The 21,913-nt window shown below is 45.4% G+C and overlaps 1 protein-coding gene across 6 annotated transcripts in view; it reads left to right on the top strand.

Moving 5' to 3' along the window:
* The window catches only part of PRICKLE2 (prickle planar cell polarity protein 2), a 287,974-nt gene that overhangs the window by 226,544 nt on the left and 39,517 nt on the right, over positions 1-21,913 (top strand). For all 6 annotated transcript variants that reach the window (XM_037019311.2, XM_073230839.1, XM_017666482.3 and 3 more), the window contains 4 exons: positions 8,943-9,056; positions 11,939-12,076; positions 14,882-15,085; positions 18,242-18,428. In XM_037019311.2, the coding sequence (XP_036875206.1) occupies positions 8,943-9,056; positions 11,939-12,076; positions 14,882-15,085; positions 18,242-18,428 (643 nt within the window). The remainder of the gene's footprint in view (positions 1-8,942; positions 9,057-11,938; positions 12,077-14,881; positions 15,086-18,241; positions 18,429-21,913) is intronic.

Below are 21,913 nucleotides of genomic sequence, written 5' to 3'. Positions count from 1 at the left end.
AAGTACTCAGAACTCATCACTTCATAATTGCTTTCCCATATTTCACTATTATCTGTGCTCTTGCGGTTATTTCATCTATCATACCTACATGGTGGGAATACTAACTAATGGTATGCTACTGCACATCTCTTCCCAATCCAGCATCCAGTGATGTCACATTGGTAGCTTACAATCAGCCACACTGGAATTATCTACACCAGAGAAATTGGCCGATACTACAAATTTAGGGATTTGATTTGTTTCTTTTGACCTTTGTAGTGTTTCTCTGCCTTTAATGGCTTTTGCATTATTTCAGCTTTGTCTTAACTTATTTGCCTTCCTGTCCTGCACACTATACTAAAATATAATCTTCAGCCACAAGTTACTTCTTATTCCTATGTGTGTCCTTTCCCCACAAGCTCTCTAACATTCCTTGCATATAGTGGGCTCTCTCAGTCAACTTGGACCCCTATAACAATACCACAGCCTGGGCGGCTTAAACAGCAAAAATTCATTTCCTCACTGTTTTGGAGGCTGAAGTCCGAGATCAGGATGCCAGCAGGCTTGGCTTCTGTGAGCCCTCTCTCCCTGGCTCAGAGACAATCCTCTTCTAACATGTTCTCGCATGGCCTATCCTCTTTGTGTGTACACTGCTGGTGTTCTGCGTCATAGGATATCAGTCCTTCCTGGTTATGGCCCTACCCACGTGACCTCATTTAATTACATTACCTCCTTAAGGGTTCTGCCTCCAAATACAGTCACATTGAGGTTAGGGCTTCACCATATGAATTTGGTGGAATAGGGAAGAGGAACACAATTCAGTTGATAGCATAAACATTTATGACATATGGATTAGATTATTTCAAAGCTAAGAAACATTGAGCCCTCACTGTGTGCCTGTCTCTGCACTACTTACATTCTATCATTTGAGGCTTACTGCAATGCTTCAAGATACGTATTATTGTCCCCACCTTACAGATGGAGATATTGACTCTATTAGAGATAAAGTAACCTGCTTTGTACCATGTACAGATGGTAAATGTTCAGACCAGTATTCAAACCCAAACAACGTGACCCCAGAGTCCAAACACCTGCCATAGAAAAGTGACATCCTGCTTTTGTCCTACATTTGCATGTGTGTATTTTGTCTAAAGGCAATATTGAAAGTGTTGCCAAAAAAAGTAAGCAAGTGTTAGGGAGTTTTGAATAGAATAGATATGCAAATGTGTAGGCATTCTGCAAGGAGTAATTTGCTAAAATTGGGGTGGGATAGACTTTATATAATTGTAATTTGAAAGGAAATTGTTTGAACTGCAAATTCTTTCATTTCTGGGACTTTTTCTTTAAGACAGGATAAAATAACCATCAGATAATGCTCCAAACTAAATGGAAAGTGTTTTCTAACTAAACACTGAAGTTTAATACTCTAAATTTTAAAAATTCAAGAATTTAAAGGCTAGAAAGGGAGTGAGCATGTGGCAGCTAGCAGGCATAGAAGCAGAAAATTCCTGTGATTTTTTGAATTGCAGTACTTGCTTGGGATGCAATGTGACTATATTCTTCAATTTGTTCAAAGTTGCCTCAGCTTGAAAGAAATTCTCTGGCTACAAATACAAACAGGTGTTATTTTTGTCCCTTTCTCTTAAAGAAATAGCATGTTGATAGTCCTTCCATTCCTCAATCTTTTGACATCTCCTCTATCCACCCCACACTAGTAACCTTTGGTGAAAAAGAAAGCGCTTTGGATGGAGTGAAAGGGAAGCTTCATGAGTTTTAGTCTGGTTCCCCCTCTCACGTCGCCTGTGTATTCTCTTGCAGCACATCCCTGTCCAGATCCTCTGAGAAACCAGAAATGCAGAAAGATGAGATCTGAACACAGCATACATTCATTCAACAAGCATCTGTTCAGTACCTACTATGTGCTGGACCCTCTTCTGTGGTTATATAGTAAGCCAAGTCCCAGGCATCGGTTTCTAGAGGAAGAGAGAGACAATGAGCAAGGAGATTGTGCATCAGGAACTGCTAACTTTCTTGAAGAACAGCAGGTTAGGGGTGTCTCGAGCAGTTCTGACATCTTGATGCAGGTCATTGTTCACTGTGGAAGCTGTCCTATGCATTATAGGAGGTTTTGTAGCATCCCTGGCCCCGACCCACTATGTGCCACCAGCACATGCACACACATCCTAGTTGTGACAAAATTATCTCCAGATATGTCCAGACATCCCTTGGGGATCAATGTGAGCCTCAGGTGAGAAGCACCAGTCCAGAGAGTTAAGACTTGGGGGTAGTCAGGGACGACCTCTCTAATAAGGTAACCTTTGAGCAAAGACTGGAAGAAATAACAATGGACACCAGGAATTTTTTGGCCAAGGCAATGGCTAGTACAAAGGCCCCGAGGTGAGAGGGCTGGCAAGGGCACTGTGAGCATCCCTGAAAAAGAGGAATATAGTAAGTACTGTGGTCAGCCAGGTCTTAAGAAGGCAAGATCATGACCCTATAGTGAAGACTTTGGATCAGAGGGAGATGGGAAGTCATTAAGAGTTTTGAGAAGAGTAGAGACAAGACCTGCTTTATATTCAAATAGGGTTGTTCTTGCTGCTGAATAGAGAATCGATTCCAGGGCCAAAAAGCTGAAAGCCGGGCTCCAGAAGCAGCCATGGCAGTAATTCCAGTGAGCAACTTGATTGTGGCTAGACTTGTCATATAGGGGTGGGGAAAGTGACTGGATTCTGGGTGTTTTGAACCCACATGTGACATGATTTGCTATTGAATCAGACATTGGGCCTGAGCCAAAAACAGGCGTCTTTGGAACACTCTTCTTTGAAAATGAGCTTTTATTTCTGATTTTTTAATCTAATCCTATGGGAGTTTAAGCGTGATGGAGACATTGTTTAGGCATTAGGTATTAGACTGTTATTTCCTAAATTACTTCCTGAGCAAACCAATTAAAATCATAATGTGGGTCTCCAGGAGAAAAAGGAGGGAGGCGAACTTGGTACAATTTTACCTCTTAGATGCCACTTAACAGCACTTTTCTCCTATTGCTTGGATAATGAAATTCTGGCAAGTAGGGGCAAAATGAACAAACAGGCACTCAGAAGCAGCCCATCGTCACTGGCTCATAGCTGTAATGCTACCCGATGGTTCTCCAGGTCCCCATTTGGGAACTAATGTGCACGTTTCATAAAAACCACCATGTGCTGGAAACTCAGGCAGCATCCTTCCTTTCTCTGTAACACCTGCCTCCTGAGACCTTGGGCATATTCCAGATAGTGAACCTCCTTGAAATGAGGTGGATTAACCAAGGTTCCCAGCTTGTCAAACTGCAGAAGAGGGAAAATGTGAAATAAAGCTCCAATCTTCTAGTCAGTCTCTGGGTGAAGATGGGCTTTTATAAACCCTTCCAAACATGCCAGCTCACATTGGAGATTATACTTCAGGAGTTTTTGCCTTTATGTTGTGGAATCATGTTTGCTTTCCTCTGAAACCAGTGTTTGTCCTGGTGTGGTGTGGGGTGTTTATTCATGCAGAATTCTAAGCTCTTTTTCAGACTCAGAGGGATGAAAATGGCAATATTATTCAGTAAGGGCCTCATGACTCTACAGTATGCTAACTTTTGAGAACCACTGCTCTATCATTTAGTAATTGCATGCACTTCCTAATAACTGAGTACTGGGTACTACAGTAACTGAGACTGTAAATTAAGAAATAGCTTATTTCTCTCATTGGTAAAAGAAGTTTAGAGATAGGCAATCCAAGGCTGGTATGGATGGTATGGCTCCATGGTATAATCAGAAACTTAATTATAAGGTTAATTCATGGTACAGGTTGGCTGCTGGGGATCCAGCCATTGTGTCTAGATTCCAGACAGGAAGCAGGAAGAAAGGGCAATGGTCAAAAAGGTCCTTTGCCAACTGCTTGGCCTCCTTTGAAAGCACTCGCCCAGAAGTCACATGTTTACATGTCATTGGTCAGAATTTACTCACATGCCACTCAGATCTACTAAGGAGGAGCAGAAATATTGTTCTTAACTGGGAGGATTGATGCTTGAAGTAATGTGGTGATATTCTTATTAAGGAAGGAAAGGAAAATGGGTGTGAGTGGGCAGCCATCACTGCCACAACTTCAGTATGCCATCATGCCGTGGTGTCATGGAAAGACTGTGTAATTTGGAGAACACCATTTTATACTTACTGTCAGTTCACTTGGAACCATACGTTAGTTCTTCTGTGGAGAACACCAGTGGCAAATGTGTTCATTTCTGCAGTCTCCTCAGACATACTGGGAACCTATTATACCTGTTATTCTTCTTTTCCACCCATAGGCCAGTCTCTTGTTTCCTTAATAAAGAAGGCCAAGAATCCATGAAAATCCGAGGGAAATCATGAGAATGCCAGTTCCCAAAGTGGTTCTACCACCTTTTAACTGTGTGATGCTCAGTCTGATGAGTATAATATACCAACCTTCAGGGCAGGGGAGGGTCCATGAGGTACTGGATTTAAAGCTACTTTGGGCATGTGAGCCACCAATAAAGAAATGCATTCCGTGATCCCTTCCTTCATTTAGATGGTGAAGGACAAGTGACTCTGAGCTCAACCAAGAAGTCTCACTTCTTTGCTGGGTTCCCACACTCAGAAAATAGGGTTGCTTTGGATACGGAGAATGTCCCACGTAAAAATATGAGCCCTCAGCCCTTAGGATTTCTCCTTCTTACCAGAGCTGGTGGAATCCCCCTGCTTAAGCATAGATGTAGGTGTGGAAGGAGATTCCTGCAAAACTGAGTGAGATTGAGCAAGCCCTTTCCCAGGCCCTGGGCTTCCTGGATATCTTGGAAAACCCTGGAATACTGTCATTTGCCTGCCCTCCACATGGGGCTGGCCGTGGAGGGAAAACACTGGGGCTACTCTCAAATTCTCAGATGTGCTCCCGGGACCCACAGCAGGGGCACCACCTGAAACATGCTAGGAACATGAATGATCAGGCCCTACCCCAGACCTACTGGAATTAGAAATGTATGTTTCAACAAGCCTTCAGTGATGCAACCTAAAATTTGAGAACTACAGCTCTAAAAAACTACAGCCACTGTGCACCCATTTACGTTAGCACACTTGCCTTTCCAATGTGTAGTCATTTAACTCTTTAGTTTCCATCCTTTCCCTGGCAGAAATGCTGTCAAATGTGCAGTTCCTTCTAACAAAACCAGCCTTTCAAACTGGGCGAGGCCTTGCTTTGTAGATTTTATTTGCACACTGACTAAAGCTCTTACCATCTTTCTAACACAGACTGAAGTTATTGCCAAACCCTGCTGTTGGGAGTAGCACCTTAACTAAAGGCCTTCAGCTATTTCATTTTCATAAGCCAGTTTATTGTGTTCAGAATGCTATTGTTTGGGGGAAATGTACCTTGGAGGGCTTCACCCAAGGCAGAATCATAGGGTACCTCTATCTGAGAATGGATAAGTGGAACAAAGTTTCTGGCACATTTCGTAGATGTACTGGTAGAGAAATAACACCTAGCGTGCACAGGAGGAAAAATAAAGCTATTAACATACCAGCTTGGTAATAGCTTGGTGATAATCATCATTGATCAAAATTGTATTGGATTTTATTATTCACTTGTAAAAATTAACAAGTAAAACATATTTAGGCTAAAATGAGCAATCTGCAGCATTTTCAGGGTGGTGCTGAATTTATTTTTTCTAGTGCCAGAAAGTATACTGAATATTTTCCCTTCCCATGGGGTTGCCTGGTGTGTTTTTGGGGCTCTATGGTCGTTTGATTTGGGAGGATGCCGAGGAAAATGCAAGCAGCGTTTCCATGTTCAGCCAGAGACAGACTGGGAATGCAAGAGACTGGCTTCTCCCTTATCCCTGTCCGTGTGCTAGTCTCCTTTGCTCGGTGAAGAGCTTCGAACGTCCAGCTCCTAAACACCAGGAAGAGACACAGAAGCCGTTGAGGTGATGATGACATGAGAGGGATAACATGTTTTCCCCCAGACTTGAGCAGGCTTTGAAGAAGGCTGGAAGTGATGATGGACCAAGTCATTCTCCTGGTACAAGCCAGATCCCCTGCCGTGTGACATTGGGGTGGTTTGGTAGGTTGTTAATTATGTATTAGATGATTTGGTTTAATATGGAACATCTCACCAGGTAGATTTTTTTTTAAGTCATCTACCAAATTTTTGGTTGCCTTGTGAGAGATGATTTTAGCACATTCTGTACTGGAGGAAGGATTGCAGGGCTAGTAGAGAGGATACATTTTCAGTGGTGGCCATCTGTAGGTTTGCATTATAAACAGCAGCCCAAGAAATCCAGCCAGGAAAGATGGATAAAGAGTGGCCACCTGTTGACTTAAGAATTCAGAGTCTTTGGAATGAACCAAGGCATTTACTGACCTCCCAAGTATCCCTAGAGTTCCTCATTGAACTGCCTCCCCTTTAGCCCAGTCATGTCATGTTGGGACCCCTTTATCCTCCATTTGTAAAACAGCATGGAACTTCCCCAGTCCAATCTGCAGGGGTGGACTTGGTCCCAGATGGGTAGTCAGGGACCTTCGCTGGCGGTTTGGGAATTGAGCAAAGCTAGTCAGTCTAGGGTGGCCCCTTGAACTGAAGCTGACTAAAATCAAGTGCTGGGGGAAACCTTAAGCCTTGAGAGAGTGGGAAGCAAATCTGCAGAGAGAAAACCTGAGCAGAGGTGAAAGGATACTGAGCTTAGAGAGGTGGGGATCCCATACCAGTCGCCTTCCAGGGGCAGGTTCCATTTCCTCATGAGGCCCCAGTATACAGCTGGCTTTTCTGAGAAAACACCACATAGTTATAATAGTTTGCCATTTATTTCCTTCTGAAATCAAACTAACTCAAGCAGAATTTTATTCCTTGAGACCTCCTTTCTTAGACTAAGACAGGTGGGGGCTCCCAGGGTGTGGTCTCACTCAACAAGGTGACATTGTTGCCATATCTCTTAAAATGGGAGAACGGCCAGGAAAATCTGGATTGTTCCATTTGGAATATGTCAGGCTGGATAATATACTTATTGCTATGTATTCCTGCTATCTATTGTTGTGGAGGGCCAAATGCTTAGTTTATAGGCTTATTTTATTGTCACAATCTGGCAAAAAGAAAGGGAAATGACAGAGCTATGTGAGCCCTTCACATCTGCCTGGCCGTGTTGTGGAAGGTGCAGGAAGATTCTAACCTGGGTCAGCCTTTGACAGGATCAGAGAGGGTTTGGCTCAACATGCTCATTCAGAAGGGCTCTCGGGGGTGACTCCAGGCAGTGGGAAGGCGGATCTTCATTGTCAAGCATCCATAGTGACTCATTTCACATTAGCACTGGCCCCTGGTGTTCTGTAACCATAATAGAAGTTGTGGGAATTGCAAAGTGATCTTGCAATGAGGCCCTTTCTATAGGCGGGCCTTTGACTTGGGACACAAAGCCCATTCTCCAAGACACAGAGACTGGGCCTGCATCTTTAATACCCAGCCCTTACCTGGGCATGCATTCTCCTGAGGACAGACGGGTGTGCCAGTGTCTGGTGGACTCATCGCCAGCATCTAATCCCAAACTAGCTCATGATCTGGGCTTTTAGGTCTTTTCAAAGAGAGTGCTGGTAACCTGTGGGCTGCCCTCAAAACCTGGAGCCGTTCTTTCCTATCTGGGCTGTGGCTTCCTGCCAGGCGCCTCTAGGAAAGGGTGGCAGGGCCCTGTCTTCCAAAAGCCAGCTAGTCTTTGACAAGCCGTCTGTTTTGGGGATTCGCTTAAGAGAGTGATACACACATGATGGTGAATGTTTATGCTCATTTGTTACGGACATAATGATGGCTTTCACATTTTTTTTAAGGTCTTGTCATCACAAAGCCTTTTCCCCCACTCCTCTAACACTTATGATTTACTTTCTGGAGATCAAAGTAGACAGAGCCTTTATAGCTCTACACCCCAGCATTCCCCAAACATGTGTTCATATCCAGGGCTCCCTAAACTTAGGAATTAGACCAAGTTTGTGGATTGTAAGAAACATGTTGAATTTAGAGCCCTAAGTCTCTGTCTTCTCCATTTTGTTGAATGAATGCCTTGTTTCGCAAGAGCTGGTCATGATGCTAAGAGATAGTTGGAAAGAATTTTCCATGATGTCATCTAAACTTGTGGGGTTTTTTTTTTTTTTTTTTGCCTCTCCTATATAATAGCATACCTTCTGTTTTGGCCAGTTTTTCCTCCCTAGTTTTGCTTACAGCTGGGTGGCAGAGTGTCTGTCTTCTTTGCTCAGGCAAAATTAGGTGTTTGGTGCTTTTCCAAGTCATTGTCAGGGTTGAATGAGCCTCAGAAAGTGTGAGAATATGGCCTAACAGTCATAAACAGGAGCATTCTAGGATGTACAGAAATACTCGTGTTAATGACGATTTTTAATTACACGCTCTGTAGCCCAGATTTAGTGACTCTTTTTCTGACAGATGTGAGCTGCTGCGTGTCCTTATAAAGAGCTCAAAACCTGGCGGGCTTTTCACATAGGTGGAGGCTGAGGGACCCAGGAACTCACCGAGTGCCAAAGACCGGCTTTGCCTCCAGGGCCCAGGCAGGCACTGACACATCCCTTTGGCCAGGGAAGCGCATTACAGGCTGGATAGAGACTATCAGAGAAAATGGTAAAGTCACCTCTGGGGGAGCCTGGTGAGAAAGCCCTACCCTCAGGGTTCACCGGCATATATGCCGGCTTCTCTTTTTCTAGGAGAGTTTGCTGGCTGCAGAGAGAGGGAAGGCCCTGAGCTATGGGTGATTTGCTCGACTCTTTCTCTGAGGATGAATTCCACTGTTTGCAGTGAGAAAATCATATGCTGTTGAGTCTCAGAAGAGTGGGGACAGTGGAGAGTCATTTGTGTCCTACGGGCCGGAGTCTTCCCCGCTATAAGTGGGAATGGGCAAGTGGTTTGAGTAATGGGCACGTTGTCTTGTGCTTTTCGCCTTTCAGGTTCACCAGTACTATAGCTGTCTCCCAGAAGAGAAAGTTCCTTATGTCAACAGTCCTGGAGAGAAACTGCGGATCAAGCAGCTGTTACACCAGCTGCCGCCACATGACAATGAGGTAAGGGGCAAGAAGAGCCTTAGGAAGACTTTTCTTAGAACCTTCTGTGAATTGTTACCTTTTTTCATAATCAGAATGCTGTGATCAATAGGATCTAAAAAAAAAAAACACACACAAAAGAAAAAAACCTCTGGCAATTTCTTTTAGGTTTAAGCTTCCCTAATTAGAGCCAAAGAGAAACTGTCTGACCCCTTCTGGAGAGTGTTACCAAAAAGCAGAATCTTGCTGTGGATTGGATTCGCCTCTGTGCCCGGCGTTGGAAGCTATTTTGGGGCGATTAGGGGGCATGAAAATTTAAAAGCTCAGGTCCAGGTTTTCTTAGTTGAAAAAGAACACGCTGGTTGCCTCAGTATGTTTGCTGATTAAAATTTCTTGGGCTACCTCAAGCCCTGCAGAAACTTGGTGACTCTCATGAATTTTCAGCATTATTTCATATTAAATGAGTATGCAAGTTTCCATGTTATTACACTGCAGTAGAAGCTGCACATCCAGATTTGCAGCTCTGAACATCTGTGTTTTTGTCATTTAAAGTCCAACTTGCCAGGGTCACTGCACACAGGAAAGTACGGCTTGCAGGCTGTCCTTTTTTCTGGACCCAGGCGCACGGTGCCATAAGCAGGCATTTCTTATCTTTGACATCACATTGATCCTAAAGATTGTAAATATCCACATTGTAAATATACTTGTTAAAGACTGTCATGCTTGAGGAATTTATATCTGTAAACTAGAAATTAATTTTTAAGTATCCGGTTTTTAAAAATAGTGATCCTATAGAGCTGAATTGCCCACTTAACTCTGATGTTAAACAAAAACATAATAGGAAACTGAAATGGGAAATAACCCCTGTAGAGAGCTGGGCACCAGCTTTCTGCCAACTGCCCCTCCTTCCGTCAAGCTGGATCCCAGGGGAAATGAGTGAGGGCCGTTTTAATCTTTATCTTCCCACATTGAAATATAAAGGGATAAAGCAAAAATTAATTCAAGGAAGCGAAAAAAAAGCATGTAAGTTGAAGCAACTGCCTAGAAAGAGCCACGATTCCCTTTCCTGTTGCTTATTTCAGACTTCATAAAACAAACATAAATAATGTTTTCCCCTTTAAAGCTGAGAGCAAGCATTGTAACCTGATGCCCAGTTAACTAATTTGGAAGTGAAAATGCGGGTTTTTACAAGCAGGAGGGGTGTGCCCTGCTTTAAAAGCCTGTCCATATAATGTCAGTGGTGTGACCACATATCCCGGACTGTTCAGGTCACTGGCCTTCTCTCTCTGGGATGTCCGCGTGAAGGCTATTTTTTTTTTTAACACTTTTTGCTTGATAGAGGGAAGAGATCTATCTGCTTTTCTCTGCTTTTAGTGGTTTATTCTGTTCACCGCTAACTATGGCTTCATAAAGAGACCATTCAAATTCCTTCTTCCTGGTGCTGAGTATTCCTTATACACCTGGCCCAGTGGGCAGATTCGCCCATTTGACATGGCTTTTTTTGAGGACCAAGAGTGAGTCTAAAGTAAATATTTGATCATTCTCTTTCTCACTCAGGTAAGATCCTTTTGATATACGCAGCTGCACTGGCTTTCAAATTAGGACGCAGCAGTCCTAGTTCAAAGGTTTCCCTTTGAACCATCCATAGGAGAAATCATCTGAGCAATTCAGTGAGCATTTCTGATACTCAGATTACTCTAAAGTAAGACAGGAGGGGTGGTTAGACCTGTGTTTCCCCAGAGTGTGACAGATACATGACTTTGGGTGGTACGCGCGCATGGCAGTAAATAAAATGGAACCATGTAATGAGAGAATCGCTCCCTTTTAAACTGCATTTCATTCCTTGTGATTGGTTGAGTAATCAGGGGGAGATTTCATTTTGGGCTACCAGGTATCTCACATCTCTCTGACTCATACCAGTCTCTACTTTTGAGAAACAGCATGAAGAGTCTCCATTTCAGGATCTCCCACCAGCAAAAGCAGCCTGCTAGACTCTAACAATGTGGTTTCAGTCTCACCCTGTTTAGTTTTGTGATCACCTTCTGTTTTTGCAGGTTATACTGATTTTCCATTTACAGTCATGATATACTTTCTTTTTAAGTAAATGTGTTCACGTTTTTTTTAAGAAGCCAGTTTTAAAAGCAGTATTAAGTAAATTATAGTTCATGACTATAGCATAATTCCCAAGATATGCATAAATAAGGGGAGAGAATGGGAAATACCAGATTTGGATATCTTTAGTGCCCCTCCCTTAGTTCTGTGAGTTTCTGTGTTTAACAAGAAGGAAAATATCCTATGCAAGTTGCTGCATTGGCGAAGACCCAGAGGGCAGCCATTCCCTCCTGATACACATGCAGGGCTTCCACAGAGCAGCACCAATAACCTCTGAACCACCTCCTCCGTCTCAAGCCTTCGGTTCCCCATTTTCCTAAAATGAGGTGGCAGAACAGGAGCTGGGAGAATGTCACCAGATGTTCTGGCCCCCTGGCCTGGAATGTCGAGGATCACCTATAGGGGCCCATAGAGGGGAAGTACAGGACCCCACAATCCATTTGAAGATTCAAATCAGTTGGAAAGAAAAAAAAAGCCCCACATCTTGATGACACCAGTGCTTCCCGAGATGGTTTGGCGCTTAGCGTGGTCGCAGAGGCAGGAAGGCCGCGGGAGAGTTAGAGAAACTTCAGCCTGCCTGAGACTTGGGCTTCAGGGGGAGCCTTTGGTAAGCTCAGCAATCTTAGGCGGAGACTCGCCTTAAATCGCCCCAAGGCTGACGGTGGTGAAGTGCAGGCCAGGCTGTGAAACCAAATGGGAGCACGTGTAATGAGAAACCTGAGGCATGGGCTTCAGAAATCCTAAGGGGCGAGGGCGACCTCCTCCATGCTGTACTCTCTGTGTCTGTTCAGGTCCGATATTGCAACTCCCTGGATGAGGAGGAAAAGAGAGAGCTGAAACTTTTCAGCAACCAGCGGAAACGTGAGAACTTGGGCCGCGGGAATGTCAGGCCCTTCCCAGTCACGATGACAGGAGCCATTTGTGAGCAGGTGAGCGTGGGTTCTGAGGAGTGAAGAGGGCTTTCTCTGGCATCCTGTCACACCTTCACTCATTCAACTATTATTTTGGTGTCTACGTGTTCCAGGCTCGGTTCTAGACCGTAGGGATATAACAGTGAACTAAAGATTTGAGAGGTTGATCTTGCCCTTGTAAAGAGTAATGTTCTAAGGGAGGAAATCAATCAATAAATAAGATAGGAAAATACAACAGGGAAGGGAGCTAGGGAGTGCTGGGAATGTGGGGAGGTTGCAGTTTCCAGTAAAGAAGCCAGAGAAGGCCCCACTTACAAGTGGCTTCTGAACAAAGATGTGCAGGAACTGAGGCCCGGAGTCCTGCAGGTCTCGGAGCCGGTGCAAAGGGAACAGCAAGTTCAAAGGCCCTGCAACAGCAGCATTTCTGCTGTGTTCAAGGAACAGCAAGATAGCCATTGTGACAGGGCAGAGGGAATGAGGGGAGAGAATTAACGAAGAACGTGTAGAGGGCCAGACCACGGAGGGCTATGTAAGCCCCTGGAGGGAAAGAGGGGAGCCATTAAAAGCATTAAACATGATAGGTTTATATTTTGAAATGAGTGCTTTAGAAAATGGAGTTTACCTGGACCAGGGGATCATCCCGGGATCAGTGCCATTTAAAGGGCTGGGGATTGACCATCTCCTCAGGGTGGAGGGTCTTCCATGAAGTGGACAGAGCCCCTGCCTTTCCCATAGACCCCCTGAGTTGAAGAGTCTGGATTTGTTTCTTCTCCTACTCTCTGGTCAAGTGCTCAGGGCAAGGCTGGAGGAGGGTTTTCAAGAAAGCAGGGTGGCCATCCAGCCTGCCTGGGTTCCCCACCCCCACCCCCTCTTGGCCACTGAAAGTCTTCTGGGCTGGTTGTCGTTGTCGGCCCGTCTCTTCCCCCTGCAGCTCTCGTACAGCCCCATCTGACTGCTTAGGCTCCTGAGTAGCCCGTTCAGGTCTGCAGATGTATGAGCTGGTGGGTGAAGAGAAAGTGAGGTCCCTCTATTTGGGGCCCTGTTTTGAGACTTCAGAGGGATAGGGTGAGAAGGGCCAGGTGGACGGAGGGGAGAAGCTAATGGGTATGGGAGCCGGAGGACCAGAGACTCGGCAGCAAGACCTCCATCCTGGGCCCTCACCCTTGAGATGCAGGCAGGCTGGGTTTATGACGTGGGCCTCATGTCCCCAGTTCAGGACCTCTGCCACTCACACACATTTCCTGGAACCAGCCCAGCCGGGCTCACCTAAGACAGGTTGGGCATGTGTGGGCAGATGTTGAAAGTAGGATAGAACAGTGGAAGAGTGTGGGGGTAGAAAGGTATAAGGCTGACTCCTGTTTCTGCCAGATGATCTTGACCATGCTACTTTTCCTCAGTTTTGTCATCTGTAAAATGGGGACAATGAATGCCAAAATCATAGAATCATGGTAAGGCTTAAATGGGGTGTTCTGTATTGTTAAAGCAGTTAACCAAGGAGCCCTTTACACTGAGGTGTCTGGACTAGCTTGGTAGCTACGTAAGCACACCAGCACCCGAGCCACAGTCCATTCACTGAAATTCCAGAAAAGGAAGTTTAAGAATCACCGATCGCCAGTAGCCAGCAAGGCTTTCCGGCACAAGGCAGCCGCCCAAGCAGTAGCCAACCACGTCATTTCCTTGCTTGGCTTCCACATCGTCTCTGTAAGAATCTCTCCTGTACCTCTAGCTGGTGGAGGACTCCTAGCCACCCTTTTTGGTGCTGCCCAATTCGAATCCATAGTTGCTGAATAAACTTTAAAATTTTTAAATTTTTTAGCAGTATGCATATGCCAGGTTAGTGATGTTATAAAAGGCAGGGATGGTACTTTCCATAACATAATATCTTTCTTTTGTTTTGTCACCCACAAGAATGATTTCCCACAGACTCTTCCATGAGGGGCTTTGCTTCATTTTCTAAGAAGCATTTCAGCCCCTATGATGTCCATGGTGTGAGAAAGGTCTGGAGGCAGCTTTTATCCTCCGTAGACAGTATTTTCCCAGAGCTCAGTCCCATGTACTTGATCCTCAGGCTGTGAGACTCGGGGCCAACGTCTGGGTCCACAGAGAGCCTTCCCCTGGCCCCTGTGCCTCATGCCTGACCCCTCCCTCCAAGACCCTTGGACTCTGTTCACATGGGTCATCAGGGTCTCTGCCTCATTCCTTTCTGGATAGAAGAAGGAACTTCGGAATGTGAGGGAGAAAGCAGGGGAGGAAGAGGAAGGAAGCCCTTTCTACAATCTTGCCTTAGAAGTGGTGCCTTTGAACCAAGACTGTGTGAAAAGATGTTCGAAGAAATAAGCTAAAAGCATGTGTGAAAGCTTTTAAAGAAGTTCAAGGTGGCTGTATTTTTTGAGCCCTTTCGCCTTACCATCTCACAGCCCGTACCCGCCCCCACCCACAGCCGGCTTCTCCTTGTGTGAACTTGGCTGTACCTCTAGACGGAGGTTGGAGAATCTGAGAGGTAATGAGACCCTGCCTCCTGCCCACAGAGCTCCTGTTTGTTATTATGTAAGAGTTTTTCTTTCTCTCCTGCCCTTGTGATTCCTTATTTTCTCAGTCGCTTTATCTCCACCTTGCTTGTGGACCCTAGGAGAGGCTAGGGGCAGGGCCAGGGGCAGACGCACCTGCCTTGCCGTGTGTATAGAGCAGGTGGTACATGCCTAGTGGGAATGTAAGTGCCCCATAACCAGCCCTTGGGGGTAATGGTGGTGTTCTACCGTTTATGTGTGGCCCTGAGAGGTGGGGGCTGGTCTCTTCATCCTGATGTTTCTGTTTGCCTCACAGTGTGGAGGCCAGATCAACGGCGGCGACATCGCTGTGTTTGCGTCACGTGCTGGCCATGGTGTTTGCTGGCACCCTCCATGCTTCATATGCACTGTCTGCAATGAACTCCTGGTGGACTTGATCTACTTTTACCAAGACGGGAAGATATACTGTGGCAGGCACCACGCCGAGTGCCTAAAGCCGCGCTGTGCAGCCTGTGACGAGGTCAGCATGCATCTGTGGGGTAGCCCTGCCCAGCACCCCTGTGGTGCCATAGCCAACACATTGTCCTGTAGCTTCTGGCCTGGAAGAAAACCGTAGGCCCCTCTGCCTTCTTACACAGGCCACTGCGCCTTCTTTCACGGGAGCAGGACCCCCCTCCCCCAGTTGCTAGCATGTCTGGGATTGCCACCTGCTGTCCTGAGCGTGGCAGTCTCACAGATATCCAGGTAGGAAGGCCACTAATGTCTATAGCTGAGGAGCTCGCGTGGCACTAAGCCGGGTCACAACACTTTAAGAAAAGGCATTGTGCCGCTCTAGACTTCAGCCCAAACCCCAGGGAGTAATCATCAGTAATGGTGTGCTGCTTCTATCTTAAAATAATTCCGTTTGCTGAGCTTCATTGGGACAGAGAATTATTAGGATTATTTCATTTTTCCACACATTACAAGAATTCTGTCAGGATTCAGGAGGCAGATGGATACTCCATTTGGATACCTCTGGCCCACATTCTCAGGGACACTTGAATTTGTATCCTGGGCGAGAAAGCGGACTGAACACAAGGCCCATGCCTGGTGTTTTCTTCCACCAGAGGCACCACCCAGATGTGATCTGTAAGCTGAAAGAAGAGGAAAACTGATTTAACTTTTAAAAGTGTGGCTCTCATACCTCAATAACATTTTTTTTTTTTTAAGTTTGGATCAGAAAAGAGAATGTTCAAAACCTGACCAGTCTACTAGGAATAATTTGGAGAAAGGTGTTAGGCAGGGGTTTCCTCCTGTACAAAGTAGATTTTTGTTTCTTCATGACGCTGTAAATAGCAACGTGAGAATCTATAAACAGCATGCCCCTTTTTCAGTGAGTCCAGTGTTATAAGGGCATTTATTTCACTCTTCCCGAAGGAAGTTGGTCAATCCTGTGAAATCTGGATTCTAATGCTCATGGTGATGTGCTACAGAGGACCCTCTAGTCAGGTAGTTAGGAAACTGAGCTGAGGTCCAACTCTGATTCTAGGCAGCAGCTCTGTCTTCACACCTCAGTTTCCACATCTGGAAATTAGTGCTTATAATATGACCTTCTGCTACAGAATGGCAAATAGCGTATGATGATTTAAAGTCCTTTGAAATTTTTGTTTATTAACATGTAACTCACATAGCATAAGGCTCACCTTTTTAAGTTGTACAGTTCAGTGGGTTTAGTAAATTTACAGAGTTGTACGAGCATCACTACTAATTACAGATCATTTTAACCATCCGGAAAAGAAACCCTGTGATTGTTGGCGCTCATTTCCTTTTTTCCCATTCCCCAGCCCCTGGCAACCACTCACCTAGTCTGTCTCTATAGATTTACTTGTTCTAGACATGTCATATAAGCAGAATAGTACAACATGTGACCTCTTGTGTCTGACTTCTTTCACTTAACGTGATGTTTTCAAGCTTCATCCATACTGTAATGTTTATCTGTACTTATTCCTCTCCAAGGCTAAATAACATTCAGTTGTACATGTATAGCACCTCTTCTTTAGCCATTTGTCAATTGATAGACATTCTGGTTGTTTCCACTTTTTGACTATTATGAACAATGCTGGTGTGAACATTCAGATAGAAATTTTTGGGTGGACATGTATTTTCAGTTCTCTAGGATATATACCTAGGAGTGTACGTGCTGGGTCACATGGAAATTCTGTTTCACTTTTTGAGGGAATCCATACTTTCCTCCAGAACAGCTGTATGCCATTTTACATTCCCACTGCCAATGACTGAGGGTTCTCCACATTCTTCTCCACACTTACTGTCTGTCTTTTTCACTATAATCATCATAGTGAGCGCAAAGTAATATCACATTGTGATTTTGATTCCCCTATCCCTAGTGGCTAGTAATGTTGAACATCTTGTCTTGTGTTTATTGGCTATTTGTATATCTTCCTTTTTGGAGAAATCTCTATTCAAATCCTGTGCCCATTTTTTTTAATTGGGTGATTTTTCCTTTTACTGTGTTGTTGTAAAGGTTGTTTATATATTGTAAATTCTAGTTCCTTATCAGATACATGATGTGCAAGTATTTTCTCCCATTCTGTGGTTTTAGGTTCACCTTTTTGATGATGTCCTTTAAAGCACAAAAGTTTTTTAATTTTGAAGTCCAATTTATCTGTTTTTTCATTTATTGCTTATGCTTTTAGTGTCATATCTAAGAAACCATTGCCCAATCCAAGCTCATGAAAATGTACACTTGTATTTTCTACTAAGCATTTTACAGTTTTTTTGACTTTTTGGATCTCTAATCTCTGTTGAGTTAGTTTTTGTATATGGTGTGAGATAGGGGTTCAGATTCATACTTTTGTGTTAGGGTATCTAGCTGAGCCCCATTTATTGGAAAGACTAATTCTTTCCCCATTGACTGGTTTTGGCACCATAGCGGATAATCAGTTTACCATAAATGTTATGTTTATTTATGGATTTTCAGTTCTCTTCTATTAATCAATATGTCTATCCTTATTCCAGTACCACATTGCCTTGATTATAGTACTTTGTAGTAAGCTTTTGAATCTGTGCTTTGAAGTTTTAAAATTCTATATTAGAGGTTAAAATACAAATTCCTCTGAGGGCTAGGCAGGTATTGTAAATGAAGGTGACCCACGTGAAGGCAACACTCCTGGTGCAGAGTATAACAAGCGGGAGAACTCAGTGCTCAACCGAAAGCAGCTTCAATTGTTGCCATGCAGGAACACTGCCAAACATATTTTCAAAAGAGAAACCAGATTGCAGGTGTTTATATGACACATCCCATTAAAATAAAAAAATATAGCATATAGGCCAAATAAAACTAAATGCATGTCCAAAGTGCCCATAAGCTGTTAGTTTGGGGCCCTGGTTTATATTCTTCAGGATAGAATGTTCTTTCTCTTCTTAAAATGTGTTTAAATGAATAGCTGGCCAGGCCAGCAACCATGTCTCATTGTGCTTTAGGCAAATTTGAATGTGAGAGCTGATATGGATATGAAATAAACATATATATATATATTTGCCCTGAATAATATGTGGGTGGAAGGGTGGAACCTGGTTTCCCTACCTTCCAGTTTGGGGCCCCCATAGCTTTCCTTCTTTAAAGTGCCTTCTTAGAGCTAGGTCTTACCCACTGATCACTTGGCTTCCCTATCTCCAGATCATCTTTGCAGACGAATGCACAGAAGCTGAGGGGCGGCACTGGCACATGAAACACTTTTGCTGCTTCGAGTGTGAGACTGTGCTCGGTGGGCAGCGCTACATCATGAAGGAGGGAAGACCCTACTGTTGCCACTGCTTCGAGTCCTTGTATGCAGAATACTGTGACACCTGCGCCCAGCACATCGGTGAGGCAATGCTTGCCACGCAGCTCGTTCCTATTGTGACTGGATCTCCTTTGTGTCTGGTGTTGTTAGAATCTATTTGGCTACAAGTGATAGAAACTCAACTCACATTAGCTTAACTGAAAACAGGAATTTCTTGGCTTATGTTACTAGAAAGGCCAAGGAGAATACTGGCTTCAGGTAGGGAACTGATCAGAGCTCCAAACAAAGTCTCTTTTTTCCCCTCTGTGTCTCCGTGTGGCTTGCCTTTTGTTGGCATAATTTGGAAGCAAATTATCTTCACTTGATGGCCAAGATGACCCCTAGTTACACATAATCCTAGCATTTACGTTATCAAAAAGAGTGGGGCTATGTCTCTTGTGTCCAAATCAGTTCCTACAAATAGGAATCTTAATCCCTAGTCTGGTCATGTGTTCCACCCTGGAAACTGAGAATAGGGTATTCCTGTTGCTCTGCCTGAGTCATGGGCCCACCCCAAAGTGGGGCTGTGTGATATCTACCCCACTGCCAAGGGGAAGGGAGGAGGTCTCAGAAGGACAATATGAGGGAAGATATAAACAGATGTCTTCCGCAGCCTCTTTGGAAAAACTCAAGGGTCAGCAGAGGGAGGAACTAAAACAGTCCTCCTGGAAATCCCCTTTTTCACTTAAGCTAGTATGAGTCAGGTTTCTGTCACTTGCAACCAAAGGGGTCCTTGGTAGGAAGGGTTAGTCAAGAAAATCAAGTGGTTTCTGGCAAACACATCTTAAAGAAAAACCAGCAAAAGCTGACCCCGGCAATTACAAAACAAGAGAACCTCTAATAGCTCATATGCTATAAACTCCCCAAATAAGTGGCAGATTTGAGACGGTGAAAATCATTTTCCCTTTGCAAATAACTGATTTGCTCAACCTTTCAACACTCTTCCAGATCACATGCCATCTATGGCTTCTTCATTCAGCTTGCCTGTTATGGCACCTTGGGAATGAGCTGCCTTTTTAAAATGAAAGAGAAAAGTTGGCAGTGGATGAATGTCTTTGAGACTAGCAGCCTGATCATTCCGTGGCTTGTGCAATAATTCCAAGAAATCCGCTCAGAAGCTGCCAGCTTCTTACCTGCAGTGGGGAGACGTGACAATGATGAGTCTGGGAGCCCATTTTTCTCCACTTAAAAGATTTCAAAAAGAAATGTCTTTGTCTCCTTGGCTCATCAGACATGATGCATTCAGATAAAAAATTAGCTAGTAGGTTGATGAGCTTTGCGTGCTGTTAAAAACCACAGCTTTGTGGACCAAGCACCTACTATGTGTTCATCAGTCCTGTCACTGGACAATTCATCCCCCAGACTCAAGCCTGCTTCTAGGAGGCCTTTCTGAGCTGGTATCCCTCCCAGGCCTCGGGATAAGCACTGCTCTGCTGGCCTTTGTCCAGCCGCATTCCCTTCTGGGGGCCTGGGTGATGGGCAAAGCCCGTTCCCTCTAGGCCCTAAAAGCCTCACCCTCCCAGCCCGGTGCCTCAGCCCAGTACCCAACAGCTTTCATTTCTCGCAAGATCAAAACAGTAAAACAGACTTCCTATTATCCTGAGAGTTGGGAAATAGGAAACCGGAATGGGACAGGTGGCTGAGCCAGTGAGGAATGACAAGGCGGGCCAGTGTTCAGGTGGAGTGGCGCAGCTCTGTGACCCAGCCTTGCTCACTATGGGCTCTGGGTCTGCAAGGAGCTGCTTTCTTGGATGAGAGGGGCTGAGTGTACAGAAACCTTAGCTGTGGCGATGATGGCCCTCCTCATTAGTATTTCTATTTCTCCTGTCCTTTCCACGGAGGCTTAAAAGTCTGTCCAGAAACTGCCAGCTGGAGTTTTCGCTCAGTGGTTTGAAAGAGAAAACCTGTCTGTCACCACACATGCTCACCTCAGAAGGCCCCGCTGCTGTCTTCCTTCCCATTTCCTAGCTATTTAAGGCTTTGAACTGGCATCCCCTTCTCCTTCTCTCTTAAATCCCTAAAAAGGCATCAATGTTTTACCAGAAAAGGAGACCTCTGCGGCCTTCAGTATTATCACTGCCGTAGTTAAAATACTCCCCCTGATTTTTTTTTCCCGAGATCCACTTTTCTGTGAAACGTAATTTTCCTGCGACAGTGAAAGGGTATGCTGTGTATATCCTGCATACCACCATCACCGGGTGCTTTGCTCTGACCATATTACACAAATATTCCATATTTATACAGCCGCTCACTGCGAACCCTGCATCGGACGGCCGTTGCTAGGGAAACAGTGCTTTTGCCTGCGCACAGCAAACAGTCCTATAAACAGACCAGGGCTGTAGCAGCAGTAGATACATACACCCTCAAAGAAGGGCTTAAAGGGCTTAGAGGAGGAATAAAAAAGGAACGCTTAGATGTGGGATGGCAGAGCCCTTTTCCAGATGTTCAGGGTTCAGGAGCAGTTCAGAGGGCCATCTGACATTGGCGATATTTCTCAGAGACCCTGTTCAGCTGCCTGCTGGGCCACTTTGCAACACGCCTCCCCACCACTCCCTTTCCCAGCTCAGGCTTCTGCAAGATCCCCATCCCCAGAACGGGGCCCCTGCTGAGCATGGAGAAGCAGCTGGTGGGGGACAGGAGTAGGAGCTGGACTTCCTGTGTCCATGCAACGGGGGGCCAGGAAGGCTGCAGCTGCTTGAGATGCTGGGCTGAGCAAGAGCTCACAGTCAGGACCCAGGGCGGCCAGGAGGTCAGCACGAGCCTCTGAGGCAGCCGAGGAGAGGGCAGGGAAGGCCAGGCCAGCCTCAGAGTTCTTTCTTGGACCGCATCCAGGCAGTGGCCCTCAGAGCAGAGAGGGAGATAGGCATTAAGACCTAATAAAAACACAAGAAGAGGAAGAGCGGTCAGGAGTTAGCAGGCCCGGGGCAAAGCGCCGTCTGCATAGCAACTCCATGAACCCTCACAACGACCCTGTGAAGGAGGTACTATCATTATCCCCACTTTACTGCAGAAGAACTGAAGCACGGAGAGATGAAGCCCCCTGCTTAGGGTCACACAGCCAGAGTGCAGCAGAGGCAAGGTTCGAACCCAGGCAGAAGGGCTTCAGTGTCTTGACTTCGAGCTGGAATGCCATGGAGCAGGGATGCAGACCAGTGTTTGCCTGAGTCCTGAAGCCTCCCTGCCCTCTAGTCCAGGTGCTGCCTGCCCGTGCCTAGGGAAGAGGCGGGGTGGAGCAGCAGCTCTGGGCGGGCCCCCTCTGGTCCTGCCCCCGCCGGCTCCCAGCCCCCCAGGAATGCTCGGCTGAGGACACGATTCACACAGTGACCCTTGTGGCTACTCCCGTCCCTCTGGAAAGGCTCCTAAGGCCAATCTCCCAAATAAACAAACCCCTTAGTTTGGAGAGAAGCTAACAGAAGAATTTGCCTTATGTCTGTCTCTCTCTCGAGGCTCCGGGGACAGAGAGGCAGGGACGGAAGAGCATGGGAGGAAGGAGAGGCTGCTGGTCGTCCCCCTTTTGTGCTTGCCCT

This window comes from Manis javanica, chromosome 3 (genome assembly GCF_040802235.1).
Source record: "Manis javanica isolate MJ-LG chromosome 3, MJ_LKY, whole genome shotgun sequence".
Taxonomy (NCBI): domain Eukaryota; kingdom Metazoa; phylum Chordata; class Mammalia; order Pholidota; family Manidae; genus Manis; species Manis javanica.
Note: the sequence above shows the minus strand (reverse complement) of the source record. Positions and strands in the feature narration are given on the sequence as shown.